The sequence below is a fragment of the Lampris incognitus genome, chromosome 3 (assembly GCF_029633865.1).
Source record: "Lampris incognitus isolate fLamInc1 chromosome 3, fLamInc1.hap2, whole genome shotgun sequence".
NCBI lineage: Eukaryota > Metazoa > Chordata > Actinopteri > Lampriformes > Lampridae > Lampris > Lampris incognitus.
The window spans coordinates 102,611,862-102,627,117 of NC_079213.1; the positions used below are offsets into that span (position 1 = coordinate 102,611,862).

General features: G+C 44.3%; 1 protein-coding gene across 1 annotated transcript in view; it reads right to left on the bottom strand.

Moving 5' to 3' along the window:
- Nucleotides 1-15,256, bottom strand: part of LOC130109931 (atrial natriuretic peptide receptor 2-like) — an 87,478-nt gene that overhangs the window by 54,636 nt on the left and 17,586 nt on the right. The window contains exons 6-9 of the mRNA XM_056276894.1: nt 11,769-11,871; nt 11,237-11,382; nt 10,250-10,322; nt 5,782-5,926 (exon numbers count right to left, since the gene is read on the bottom strand). Of these exons, the coding sequence (XP_056132869.1) occupies nt 5,782-5,926; nt 10,250-10,322; nt 11,237-11,382; nt 11,769-11,871 (467 nt within the window). The remainder of the gene's footprint in view (nt 1-5,781; nt 5,927-10,249; nt 10,323-11,236; nt 11,383-11,768; nt 11,872-15,256) is intronic.

A 15,256-nucleotide genomic window follows, 5' to 3' on the forward strand; every position in this document is an offset into this window, starting at 1 on the left:
TACGATCCTTCTTAGTTGTTTGTGGTCCTGTTCAGTGAGGTTGCCAAACCACACCATTATGCTTCCAGTAAGGGTGCTCTCTATGGTAGTACGATAGAAATTGACCAGGGTTTTTTTGGACATTCTGAATTTTTCAAGACATCTCAAAGTATAGTCTCTGTCATGCTTTTTTAATGACAACTGATGTTTAGAGACCAGCAAAGGGAGTCTGAGATCTGAATGCCTAAAAATCTGAAGTTCTTCACAATTTCAACAGGGACACTGTTGATGCAAACTGGTGTCTGAACTGCTTTGGACTTGCTAAAATCAACAATTATCACCTTTGCTTTCTCAACATTTAGGGAGAGGTTGTTATTTTGACACCATATGGATTGGTCCCTCACCTCCTTCCTGTAGGCATCTTCATTGTTGTCATTTATCAGTCCAATTGCTGTGGTGTCATCTGCGAATTTCACAATGCTGTTATGATATTTGGCAACACAGTCATGTACGAACAAGACTGTAGAGTAAGGGACTAAGGCAACAACCATGTGGTGCTCCTGCATTGAGAACTATGGTAGCGGGTACCTGCTCTCACTGTCTGAGGTCTGCCTGTCAGAAAGTCATATAACTACATACAGATGGAATTAAAAAGACCAAGATCCCTAAACTTTAACACCAATTTAGATGGTACAACGGTATTAAACGCAGATAACGGATCCAGGTTGGCAAGAATGTTAAGATTTCTTAACTAATTTTTCAAAGCCTTTCATTACTACTGAGGTCAAAGCAACAAGTCTGCAGTCATAAAGACAGGATACGGGGGATTTTTTGGGTACAGACACAATAAAGGTTTTCTTAAAGCATGTAGGAACCACACGCAATGACAATGACAGGTTAAAAATGTCTGTTAAAACATCTGATAGCTGATTAGAGCAGGTCTTAAGGACACAAGATGGGATACCATTTTAGTTGACAGGTTTGCATTTCTTGACAGATTGAAAAACCTTACGTCAGCCTGTCATTTGATGTGTTACTTGATTGGCTGAGTGTCCAACAAGTTTCTGTGTATTGTCTGGTGGTCCCGAGTCACACTCAAAGTGGGCATAGAATCTGTTCAAGTCATGCGGGAGTGAAGCGGTGGTGTTGGTAAAACTGCCCGGCTTGGGTTTGTAGTGTTATCGCTTGCAATCCCTGCCACATGCGCCTGGAGTCCCTGCCATTGTAATGCTGTTCTAGTTTATCCCGGTATTGTTTTGTGGCTTCCTTGATGGCCTTCCTCAGTGCATACCCTTCTTCCTTATAGCAGTCAATATCTCCAGTTTTAAAAGTGGCGGTTCTTTCTTTTAGTCTCAGCCGAATGTCACTATTATTCCAAGTGTCTTTATACATGCTCAATAATCCAGGCAAGAAAATCAAAGAAAGCTGATTGTTGAAGCCAGAAAGGCGCCCGAACAGTGCACCAGTCGATCGAAGAGAGGAGAAGGACAACAGCTGCCTAAGCGTAAACCAATGGTGATTCCATATATGGCAGGGTGTCAGGAGAGTTGAGATGCGTATTTTCCAAACACCGCATCTCAGTTGCTTTCAAACCCAAAAATACGCTGTGCCAGAAATTGGTCCACCCCAAGGATCGGATCCCCTGGCACAAACAGAGCAATGCAGTATACGCTGTTAAGTGCCAGGAGGATTGCCGTGACTTGTACATTGGGGAAACCAAACAGACATTGGCCAAGAGGATAGCACAACACAGAAGAGCTAACACGCCAAGCCAGGATTCCACAGTCTACACCCATCTACAGGCCAGTGGCCACTCTTTCAAGGATGAAGATGTGCACATCCTTGATAGTGAGGAATGCTAGTTTGAACAGGGAGCCAAAGAGGCCATCTATGTGAAGAGGGAACAACCATCCCTAAACCGGGAGGGGGGGGGGTAAGAGTACATCTATCACCGTCTTACAATGCTGTGATTGCAAACATTCCCAAATCCTTTGTCAATAGTACTCATGGTCAATGTCACTCTAGTTAATGGTCACACATTTTGCATATGGAACTGATCGTTTGTTTTGATCGTTATGCAACTGTATTGTTTATAAGGGTGGGGATACCTGCAGTCAGTTTAAACTGAAGAGGTCACTTAGATGAGTGATGAAACGTTTCTGTCAATAAACGTGTCCAGATTAACCGACTCACTTTCTCAGATTTCTATTATTCCAACATTTCCATCCAAGGCATGAAAGTTCATGGGTGACAAAGGAGCATGTGCTTAAGCGAGGAGAGTTTGGTTAAGTTAGCCTCCTGTTAAAGGCTGTCAAATGATGTTCAATAAAAGATAAAAAGCATACTCGCAGTAGTTGTCAGAGTAATTGACAGAACCCAACATGACATGGTGTCAGAAGCGGAGCAACTGTGAGTGAACAGAGCCCTAGTTATGAGAAGTTTATCAAACCAAGGGGCAGCATGGAGGGGCCACCACAGCCTGATGCTCAATGTGGAGCAGAACAGGTGCTATAGTCTGTCAATGCAGCGGCACCCAGTGCGACATTATCAATAAGTCCTCGACTTCTTGAATCCTTCGACTTTATGAAACCGCAGGAATGGCAGAAGTGGGTTAGAAGATTTGATTGTTTTCGAGTGGCAAGCAACCTCGACAAGTCATCCAAAGCCAACCAGGTGAACATGCTAATTTACTGCATGGGGGATGAAGCAGATGACAAGTTATGTGGGCTAACCTTTACCGCCGAGCAGAGGCAGCAGTACAGCAGCAGCAGAGACGGTTTCACTGGATTTTTCGTGCCAAAGAAAAATGTGATATATGAACGGGCCAAGTCCAACCCATGACTGTAAGGGCCGACTGAATTTGCAGACTTGTTTATCATTTCTTTATACGCAATGGCTGAAAACTGCGAGGATGGACTGCTAAGTGAGGAACTGTTAAGTGACAGAATAATAATGGACATAAAAGATGCTGCACTGTCACAGAAAATGCAGATAGAAAGAAAGTTGGATCTGGCAAAAGGCATTAGTATGGCCAGTAGGGGTGGGATGATATGAAAAGTTCATTTCACGATTCTTCTTCTTCTTTTGGCTTGTTCCCCATCTCTCAGGGGTCACCACAGTGGATTTTTGCCCTCCATAGCTTTCTGTCTGATGCATCCCTCTCCCATAGTCCAACCCTCCTCATGTCCTCCTCTATATGGTCTCTCCATCTTTTCCTTGGTCTTCCTCTTTTTCTTTTGCCAGGTATTTCCATGTCCAATATAGTCTATGCCTCCTCTCTACATGTCCAAACCATCTCAGTCTTGTCTCTCTCTTAACTTCTCATCCATTCCTCTGATCTTGAATATAGCTCTCACTTCGTTTTTCGTCTGGTCTTTTCTAGTCACTCCCAAGGACCAACGCAGGCAGCATGTTCATCTCTGCTACCTGTAATGCAAACTAGCCTCTCTGTTGCTGTCACTGCTTCCATACTATAGAGCATGTCAGGCTTGATCATTGATTTGTATACCTTGCCCTTTACCCTCAATGGCATTCTTTTGTCACAAAGTACTCCAGTTACCTTTCTCCATGAATTCCACCCAGTTTGTGTCCCTTTTCTTGACTTCCTTCTCACCACCACCTTCTGTATGTATTGTCGATCCTAAGTACTTGAATTCTTTAACTTCTGGGACATCTTCACCTCCTAAATTTAATCCTGGACTTTCTAGCTTATTTATACACAGGTACTGAGCCTTTGTTCTACTGATCTTCATTCCTCTGATCTGTAGCGCTTCTCTCCAACCTTCAAGATCTCTCTCCAACCTTTCCTTGTCCTCATTTGCTAGCATGATGTCATCAGCAAACATCATGCTCCATAATGGCTCTTGAGGCTGTCCATCAGTATCACAAACAGGAACGGGCTCAACACCGATCCTTGATGCAGTCCTACCTTTACCTCAAACTCGCTTGTTGTTCCCGCTGCACATCGAACTATGGTCCTACAGTCCCTGTACGTGTCCTGAATTATACTGATGTAATTTTCTATCACTCCCTTCACTCTCAGGCAATACCACAACTCCTCTCTCAGTACTCTGTCATATGCCTTCTCCAAATCAATAAACACGCAGTGCAGTTCTTTCTGTCCTTCAATTTATTTTTCAGCTAAGGTCCCGAGTACAAATACATATATCTGGGGTACTTCTTCCAGACATGAATCCAAATTGTTATTTCCCTATAGTCACTTCCTTCCCAAGTCCCAAGTGATGAACTTTTATCGCAGTACCATTGAGAGTGTATTGACAGACTGTATTACAGTGTGGTTTCGCAACCTGACTCCTCAGGACTGCAAACTGCTTCAAAGGACTGTAAAAGACAGCAGCAAAAATCATTGGCATGAAACTACCACAACTTCATGGTACTGTGGTGAGTACTCTGTCCCAGTATAAATTTTCTCCCCTCACTGTCCATGGCTATGTCCAGTCATTTCTTAGCAGTCCCTTTCTTACTGTAATTTGAATTGTAAAGTATTTTTATATTTTTTATAGTTTTAAACCAATTGGATTTAATAAATTTCCTGTTTTTAATATCTTGTTTGTTAGTTTTTGTTTTAATTGTTTAGTTAATTAATAAATTCTGCAATCTACAAAGCCACCTGGTCCTTGTATAACCAAAGTGAGAGCTGTGTCCGTATTCTCGGCATAAAGTCAAACACGTTTTTGGTAGGTGTCACGACTCCGCCAAGGTTGTCCCTTGTCTCCGATTCTATTTGTGATATTCATGGACAGGATCTTAAGGCGCAGCCAAGGTGAGCAGTGTGTCAATTTTAAGAACCTCAGAATTGCATCTCTACTCTTCGCAGATGATACGTTTTTGTTGGCTTCATCAGAACACGACCTCCAGCGCACACTGGGGCGGTTTGCAGGTGAGTATGAAATAGCCGTATGAGAGTCAGCACCTCCAAGTCTGAGGCCATGGTTCTTGACCGGAAAATGGTGGCTTGCTCCCTCCGGGTTGGGGATGAGTTGTTACCTCAAGTGAAGGAGTTCAAGTATCTCAGGGTCTGGGTCTTGTCTGGGCTAAGCCCTAGAGATAGTGTGAGGACCTCAGACATCCGGCTCTACCCCAGGGAGCGTGGGGTAGAGCCACTGCTCCTATCGCATCAAAAGGAGCCAGTTGAGGTGGTACAGGCATCTGATCAGGATGCCTCCTGGGCGCCTCCTTTGGAGGTTTTCCGGGCACATCAACTGGGAGGAGAGCCCAGGGTAGACCCAGAACTTGCTGGAGGGACTACATGTCCAACCTGCCCTGGGATTGCCTTGGGATCCCCCAGGAGAACCTGGAGGGCGCTGCTGGGGAGAGAGACGTCTGGAGTGCTCTAAACCAAATTCCAGGCCACTATGCAATCGAGACAAAGACTAAACTGACTGAGGTTGTGTATTGTTGGGTGATATTCACAATTCAGTGTATTGCATTATTTTGTCAAAATTTAAAAAAAAAGTCATAATACAGAAAACACCTCACTACGCATCAAATCAGAGTAATCAGTCATAGCTAGTGTGACACTGACATCTGCTGTTGTTGTGGTTCAGCCCTGTTACAATACTGCACCTGCTACCTAATGGTCAGAGGTGAGACTACACATTGAAGCAGTGACACTGACAGGGCTTTGTGTATCATCTTAAGAATCGATGCAGTGTTTTTGAAACGCGATACAGAATTGTGAAAGACAGTCTTATGATACACAAGTGTATTGATATTTTCTTACGGGCCTATCACTGTCTGGGATCTGCTCTTTCTCTGGAAACTCAAAGTAAAATGTCTCACTAGATGCCCGGCTGAATGAAGCTTTGTTGAAACGAGGCGTTGACCACTGTGCACACCGGCACATCCGAGGTGCGGCTGATGCTGGAGTGACTCTTGACAGGCTGTAGGCTGGTGATGCTGCAGAACCCCAAATAACACACCTTCCCTGCAGAGGCCAGACGGTAATTATTGACTGTATTTACACCTAACTCAATTCATTGATTCACTCTCTACACCCTATATATATCTCAACCATGGATGTATTATAGTAGAACTGGTGTGGGTTCCATTTCTGCTCGGGTACAATATCGACCCAGGGCCCTTCGACTACATATGACGTCACAGATTATGTTGCTAGCTAGCATTGTTTAATGCTAGCTTTATAGTTATTTAGCTGTGTGTTTTTTACAATCCACGTTGACATAGAGTTGGTTAGTAAAGGTGCACGGGCCGAAGGCCAGAGCTGCGTCTAAGGAGCGAGGCCGCAGGCTCAGGACCCCTGGACGAGCGAACGCGTCTAATGTCAGTCTACTGTTTCCCGCTGTTCCTAAACTGAACTAGCCCCTACCCAAGCCCCTACCCAATCATAATGCATGAAGTAGTGATGTCATCTGTAGTCGAAGGACCCTGAGCACATCCGATAGGGTGAGTAGATCAAGTACCGACACCAGATCTAAAAATGACGCGTTTATTCCTATGAGAATTGCTCGCCTGGCACATACACCGAAAAAGTTTCTGGCTACCGGGTTACTTCCAGGTACATGGGGCCCACTGAATATGCGGAGTAGTGTTACTCCCATCATGCCTCTAGGCTATGAGAATGACTCGTACACAGCTGTGCCATCATGCAGAAAAAAGATTTTTCTGGGCTTTGGAAAATTTTTAAAAAGATTAAAACGCCATGGCTTAAAAATATACAGTACAAAGAGTAATAATTGACCATGATTATAGCTGTAGTTGTCCTGTCAACAGTTTTACAGGCATCTCTTTTACAATGGTGGTCTATGGGGAAAATGCTTTTTGGGCCGCAGGGTATTTTTTGCTGCAATACCGCGAGTGACCACTGGAAAAAAATTGGCTGCAAGGCTGCGTGACGGTGCCATATCCAGTTCTGCTATAATACATCCATGATCTCAACTTAATCAGGGGTCTGGTACCTTGAGTCTATCCCAGCATGCATTGGGCAGAAGGACAGGTCATCAGTCAATCACCACACACACACACACGCACGCACGCACGCACGCACGCACACACACACACACACACACACACACACACACACACACACACACACACACACACACACACACACACACTTATGGGCAATTCATAGGGTTTTTCCATTAGCACTCTTCAGCCATGGCGTGCCCCTGTAAATTATTTTTCTCCAAAGGAGTTGAATCAATTGCAACTGGACTTGGTATATATCCGTGAAGACGTTTCGCCTCTCATCCAAGAGGCTTCCTCAGTTCGTGCCTTTCTGACTAGACCAAGCTAGTCTGACTGGCTGGTGATGCGAAACGTCTTCACGGATATATACCAAGTCCAATTGCACTTGATTCAACTCCTTTGGATAACCATGACCTGAATGAATGAGAACATGCACAGACAAATTATGTTTCCATTACATTTGAACAGTGGGGCATTCCTGTGCCGACCCATATAATGTCGTGTTGCTTGTAGGCAGCGTCAAGAGTGTGATGGCAACTGCCTTCAACCGAGCTGTGTGGACGTCACCATGTGTTGTCAATCAGGTGACAGGAAGAGAGAAAATTCCTGCGTCCATAGTTTTACTTTAAACCACTGCCAAATTCTTATTATTCAACTGCATCCATTTAATTGTCCAACTAAGTATTTCATATACATATACTTAGCACAAAAAGTAAGGTAATTTGTGTTTGGTAGATTATTTCTTTGTTGTAACAATGCTTCTTGGCAATACATCTTATACCGTTGGAAAGCCTGTTTATTTCCCTTTTAAATGGTGCCACATTTGTAAGGAACATGCATTTGTGGGATGAGCAGCAGAGCCGAATATGTGGGTTGTGCCCATGAAAAATTTGCCAAATCTTCTCTGCCAATGCCAAACAGCTTATTTTGCTGTTGCTATTGACTCTTGTTTTGAGCTTCTGGTACCCCATGTGCTGACAATCAGCTGCCTGATATAAGATTTATTGCCAATAAGCATTGTTACAACAAAGAAATAATCTACCAAACACAAATTTCCTTACTTTTTGTGCTAAGTTTATCTGTGTGTGTGTGTGTGTGTGTGTGTGTGTGTGTGTGTGTGTGTGTGTGTGTGTGTGTGTGTGTGTGTGCGTGCGTGCGGAGAAAAATGCAGCAGAAACACAGGAAGCATCGTAGCTCCATGGTGGAAAAACACAGGAAGCATCGTAGCTCCATGGTGGAAAAACACACTGTGCAGGAACGTGGTGTTTAAATTTCTGGCTAAAATTTTCAACATGACTGAAGTAAAAAACATATTTTGGTTGTGTCTAGATGGTAACCCTAGATTTGCGAAACTCTCGAGCTAACTCAACCTCAACCTAACCCAACGCTTGCCTTAACGGTACTGTGGGCAGCACGGTAGCCCAGTGGTTAGCGCTGTCACCTCACAGCAAGAAGGTCCTGGGTTCGAACCCAGGGGTTGTCCAACCTTGGGGGTCATCCCAGGTCGTCTTCTGTGTGGAGTTTGCATGTTCTCCCTGTGTCTGCAGTAGGTTCTCTCCGGGTGCTCCGGTTTCCCCCACCATCAAAAAGACATTCATGTAGGGTTAATACTCCTGTCTGTGCCCCTGACCGAGGCATGGCAAGACGAACTGGAGTTGGTCCCCAGGTGTTGCACGCGGCTGCCCACTGCTTCTAGCTACACAGCTAGGATGGGTTAAATGACGAGCAGAACTTCCCCACGGGGATTAATAAAGTATATCAAAATCAAACCTTGCTTTATTCTGCCACTGTCAAGCCAATTGTGAATGGCTGAGAGTTTCACAAATCTAGAGTTATAATTTAGACGTGACCAACTTTTAGTTCCTGTCCTATGGAAAATGGCTCGAACCATGCCCCTGCGCATTGATCATGGTTGCTCATAACGTGGCATGTCGTGGGTAAATTGTGTTATGTGGAAAAACCCCTTAGGCTACGTTTACACCACAGGTCTTGATGCCAAGTTCTGATTTTTTTTGCCTTTGTCTGATTATTTTGAAAACCTGTTTACATCTTTCTTAAAAAGCAACTCATAACTGACACAACTCTTTGGTTTGCACAGAAACAACTTGAGGGCGTCAGTCATAAACCAGAGTCACCGATGAGGAAGTAAACAATTGCATGTGTACACCACATCATTCAAAATGACGCAGGACTGTGAGTGTTACATTTTGAATGATGTGTGAGTCACAATGACCTTAACAATCCGATCTGTGTGGTTACATGACTGATATCAGATTCTAATCTGATTTATTTCCACACATGAATGTGGTCAAAATCAGATCTGGGGCGTCCGGGTAGCATAGCGGTCTATTCCGTTGCCAACCAACGCAGGGATCTCTGGTTTGAATCCCCGTGTTACCTTCGGCTTGGTCGGGCATCCCTACGGACACAATTGACCGTGTCTGCGGGTGGAAAGCCGGATGTGGGTATGTGTCCTGGTCACTGCACTAGCGCCTCCTCTGGTCGGTCGGGGCGCCTGTTCAGGAGTGAGGGGGAACTGGGGGAAAAGTGTGATCCTCCCCCACGCTACGTCCCCCCTGGCGAAATTCCTCACTGTCAGGTGAAAAGAAGCGGCTGGCAACTCCACATGTATCAGAGAAGGCATGTGGTAGTCTGCAGCCCTCCCCGGATCAGCAGAGGGTGTGGAGCAGCGAACAGGACGGCTCGAAAGAGTGGCCAGGTACAATTGGGGAGAAATACAGGGGGGATCCCAAAAAAAAAATCAGATCTGAAAATATCCAATTCCACATGCTATTTCCTGGTTACACGGTCACAATATACATCCAATCTGTGCTACACGTGAGGGAAAAAAAAAATCAGAATTGTGGTCACTTGTACCAGGTGGTCTAAACGTAGCCTGAGCTTATCCCATTCCCCTAATGTGCATCTCTTTGGACTGTTGGAGAAAGGTGAAGAAAATACACAGAAACACAAAGAAAACATGCATGACCGTCTCTCCCTCACTCACTTCAGCTAATGTTCATACAGTAAAGTTGTACCATTGTTAGAAATATATTTATTCCAAGAACTTCTTTGTGGATTGGATAAAAAAAAAAAACATGTATATTACCTAAAATTATGAGATTCTTTTTTAAGTTGAAGAACATTTTATACTAACAAACTACTAACAAAACCCCGCCGACATCGAAACAACTTGACCTCATCCCTCAAGTATGCTGATGATTTAATTCAAAGTAATGAGGCAGATAATCAGTTCATCAGATTACTTTTTGTAAGAGAGAAATTTTTACACCACAAAAAAGCTGCTGAAAGTTTTTACCAAACATAATGTTCTTGTAGTTGATGATCCAGCTCTCATCCCAAAACATCTTCTGTTTCTGGTATTGGAGCCACTGCGGAGGTAAAATAAGGTAAAAGAAAAAAAAAACTTGAGACACTCATGGGGAACATCTAAACACAGACACATTTCCATCTAGCAGTGTTTGGGTGAATTTTGAAGTTGTGACTGAATTGAATGGAGACACCAAAATATGAAAAGGCAAATACTGCAAAAAGTAAAGATTATCTCATTAAGATGTGATGGAAACAGTTTTCTTTTGAATTTTTTTGAAGACCAGTATTAGTCATCTATCTTTCTCCATTTTTCTCTTTACTGCTGGGATAGGCTCCAGCATCCCCGTGACCCCGATTGGGATAAGCGGCTTGGATAATGGATGGATGGGTGTAACTGAAGATGCACAGAGAGATTAAAACCAGCACATGGAAACTGACACTGACATTTAAAAATGTTGCTTCATGGGGGCGTCTGGGTGGCACAGTGGTTTATTCCATTGCCTACCAACATGGGGATCGCCGGTTTGAATCCCCGTGTTACCTCCGACTTGGTCGGGCGTCCCCCTACAGACACAATTGGCCATGTCTGCGGGTGGGAAGCCGGATATGGGTATGTGTCGTGGTCGCTGCACTAGTGCCTCCTCTGGTCGGTCGGGGAGCCTGTCCGGGGGGGAGGGGGAACCTGGGGGGAATAGCGTGATCCTCCCATGTGCTCCATCCCCCTGGCGAAACTCCTCACTGTCAGGTGAAAAGAACCAGCTGGCAACGCCACATGTATCGGAGGAGGCATGTGGTAGTCTACAGCCCTCCCCAGATCGGCAGAGTGGGTGGAGTAGCGAGCAAGATGGCTTGGAAGAGTGGAGTAATTGGCCAAGTACAATTGGGAGAAATTTGGGGGGGGGCTACTTCATATTCATTTAACATTTGGATAGCTAGCATGCGTGCGTGTGCGTGCATGCGTGCGTGTACTCACCACCAGGGTTAAGATGAAGCCACTGCAGAGGAGCGTAACTGGCAGGCCTATGGCGACCCTGATAGTAATGGACATGGGGCAGATGCCACAGTCGGCGGGGCAGTTGAGGCAGTTTTCCTCCAGCTCACAGACGTCGTCCCCACACACTGAGACAAGAACAGCTGATAAATGTTCTACATTACTTCCATCCCCACTGCATCTAAAGGTGATTTCAGGGGTATTTTTGGCTTTATTAGACAGGGAAGTGAGGCTTGACCAAAGGGCTGAATTAACAAACCAAAGGTTCCAGTAAAACATTAAGTCGTTAGCATTATTTTTTGAAAGGCCCATAATCTTTGTGATGTTTACCACTAAATTTTTTAACACACACACACACACACACACACACACACACACACACACACACACACACACACACACACACACACACACACACACCTGTTTGGTAAAAATGTGGTTGCTAAAACTTGACCATGGCTGACTTTTCTCAGCATAACGAAACTGGGCCACATGTGAGTGTTTGCACACTAACCTTGTGCACTGACCACCACCACCTTGGACTCGAGAGCCGCGTGCATCTGCCCGATTTTAATGTGGGCGATGACGGAGGTAACTCCCACATGGATCAACACCACCTAAACACAACAACATGACAACAAGAACCACACCAGAAAAGGACACGTCCTGGGGCAAACTGTGTGGGATATACTGTTTATGTATGACTCACGCGGTTGTCAAGGTGGTTACAGCAGTTTAAAGTTGGCACTAGGAACTGAAATGAAAGCCATCGGTCCTCTCTCCACTCAGAGAGGCCAAAAATTATGCCATATGAGGAACTTTTTCACACCTATACAGGTTAAATATCTCAAAATGTATGCAGAATTTCAAAAGTTGAATGCATGTTTTCATCTCCATATGTAGCTGAACATTTTAAAGTTTGTGGAGGGCGTCCGGGTGGCATAGCGGTCTATTCCATTGCCTACCAACACAGGTATCTCCGGTTCAAATCCCCGTGTTACCTCCAGCTTGGTCGGGCGTCCCTACAGACACAATTGTCCGTGACTGCAGGTGGGAAGCCGGATGTGGGTGTGTGTCCTGGCCACTGCTCTAATGCCTCCTCTGGTTGGTTGGGGCGCCTGTTCGGGGGACGAGGGGGAACTGGGGGGAATAGCGTGATCCTCCCATGTGCTGCGTCCCCCTCGCAAAACTCCTCACTGTCAGGTGAAAAGAAGCGGCTGGTGACTCCACATGTATCGGAGGACACATGTGGTAGTCTGCAGCCCTCCCCAGATTGGCAGAGAGGCTGGAACAGCAACCGGGACGGCTCGGAAGAGTGGGGTAATTGGTTGGATACAATTGGGGGGAAAAGGGGGAAAAATCCCCCCCCCCAAAAAAAAGTTTGACCAGAGTTTCTGCGTGACAGTTTAGGGGAGATTGACAAAAACTAGAAAGATAATTTCCTGGAGAAATCATGTTAGTTTAAAGTGTTGGCAGTAGGATACTAAGTGTTTTGGTAGACACGAATAGGCAGCCAATTTCCTATTTGATACTCCAGCAAGCCCATTAATTAAATTACAGGCAGGGCATCCGGGTAGCATGGCGATCTATTCCAGTGCCCACCAACACGGGGCTCACCGGTTCGAATCCCCGTGTTACCTCTGGCTTGGTCGGGCATCCCTACAGACACAATTGGCCGTGTCTGCGGGTGGGAAGCCAGATGAGGGTATGTGTCCTGGTCGCTGCACTAGCGCCTCCTCTGGTCGGTCGGGGCGCCTGTTCGGGGGGGAGGGGGAACTGGGGGGAATAGTGCGATCCTCCCACGCACTATTCCCCCTGGCAAAACTCCTCACTGTAAGGTGAAAAGAAGCGGCTGGCGACTCCACGTGTATTGTGGTAGTCTGCAGCCCTCCTGGGATCAGCAGAGGGGGTGGAGCAGCAACCGGGACAGCTCAGAAGCAATTGGGGAGAAAAAGTGTGCGGGGGGGGGGGGGTCCAAAAAAACAAAAACTAAACTAAATTACCGGCAGAAGTAGGACCAAGTCATTGTTTTCCAAGTTTCAAGTCTTGGCAGGTTGAGTCCACACTCCCGCCAGTGTAGCATTACACCCTGCATACAGAGTAGCTTGATTAAACTACATAACCCTATCCTGTACCATGTGTGTCATTACACACTGTGAAAGTCAGTGAATTGTCCCTATGACTACACCAATGTCACCCGGAGTAGCTACTCTAAATTTAACCTTATTTCGGTTGTGTCTTAAGGTGAAGTGGGAAGACAGCAGTGGCTGTTTAACCTTGTGCCATAGAAAGCCATGTGGTTTTCTTTCCAGCCCAACAAAACACCAGCTGATTTCACTTTGTTAATCCTCTCTGTCTGCTTGAGTGTGTTAATTAATGAAATCATCAGTTTGGAGTGTTGGGTAGGAAGGACCGCTTGCATACACATGGCTTTCTATGGCAGACATAAAATATCACCGTCCTAAAGCAAGGAACTTCAAGGCCCAATCTGTGATTTATTTGACAATATAAGGACTAACAGTGAACAACTAAATCTGAGCTTCAAATTTGATCTGATGATTTAAAAGGTTTGTTCACATTGCTAATTGTTGTAAAGATTGGAGTAAAACACATTTTCAATTAATATTGGATGAGAAAGGCATAAAATACTTATTTTCAATCTGTAAATCAAACTCTTAAATTATGTATTGCAAATATACCTCCAATTTATATGTTCATCAATTTGGGAGTGAGCATCTTCTGGTCCTATGTTTTGTATTGTGGTAGCATGGTGACCTTTTGAATTAAGGATTGTACCTTTAATCAACAATTACTTTATTATCAACAACAGAGGGTTGATAGGTTGATAATGGACATAACAGGTGCCTTGGGCATTTCATGTGGATGGTGGGGACATGCCAATGATTTTGTTAAGTATTAAAAAAAATGCCATGACATATTATTTTTCTATCTACATAACGAGCATGTTTTCAGCTGATAAGCATTTATCACATGCACTTTGACTCCTAATCAAGGTTTGTGGGTTTTCCGCCATGCCTGGTCTTATGCAGGCGGATGGAAATAGCGAGGCGGAAAAGATGAATCAGCTGATACGTTTCTTAGAAAGGACTTATCGTAGCGTAAATATTGTGCAAATTCATCACTTACAAAGTGTTTATTTGCTTGGGGGGGAAAAAACCCAACATGAGATTAAATTCCGTTCAGCATTTAAAGTACATGTGACAAGACTATCTTGATGTGAGCAGTTTGAAATATTACGTGCCCACCAACGTACTGACCGGGCCTTCGCCCACGGACAGAAGCAGCTCAGGAATATCAACTGCACGGATGAATAACTATAAAGTCGGATTTAGAAAATATTCAACACTCGCCGACTTGAATAAACTATACGGAATCAGTTTAGCTGCCACAGACCTGTATCACCACCTCTTATAAACATAGATGTTTTTTAAAGGGAATTTTAACACTAGAACGACCAAGGCCATCATTTTGACGGTTTTGGATTTTCAAAGTTTAACTTTTGGGGGGGGGGGGGGGCTACAGACCTGCCGCTCCATGAGTGCTCCTAAAATTGCATATATTTGCATTAAAATAAGTATTAGATCAACTGCACACAAAAAAAGGTTATGATAAGATCTACCTAAAACAACCATGACCAGTCAAAATGGCCGCTCGTAACTTTTTTTTTTATTATTGAACACATTTATTGAACACATTACAACACATTATACAGAGAAATGCACATTTCAACACATTATACAGAGATGCATTTTAAGACATTATACAGAGAAATACACATTTCAACACAAAATACAGAAAAATACATCTGTCAACTTAACACGTAGAGAATTGGTCAACTTTAATACCTTGTGTTTATACATAAGACATCAACATCAAATATAATACAAGAAAAAAAAAGTTAAACAAAAAACAATACTGTCAACATCAGAGTGTACAAGGGAGATGCAAGCTTAAATATATATATTATGCGATTTATATATA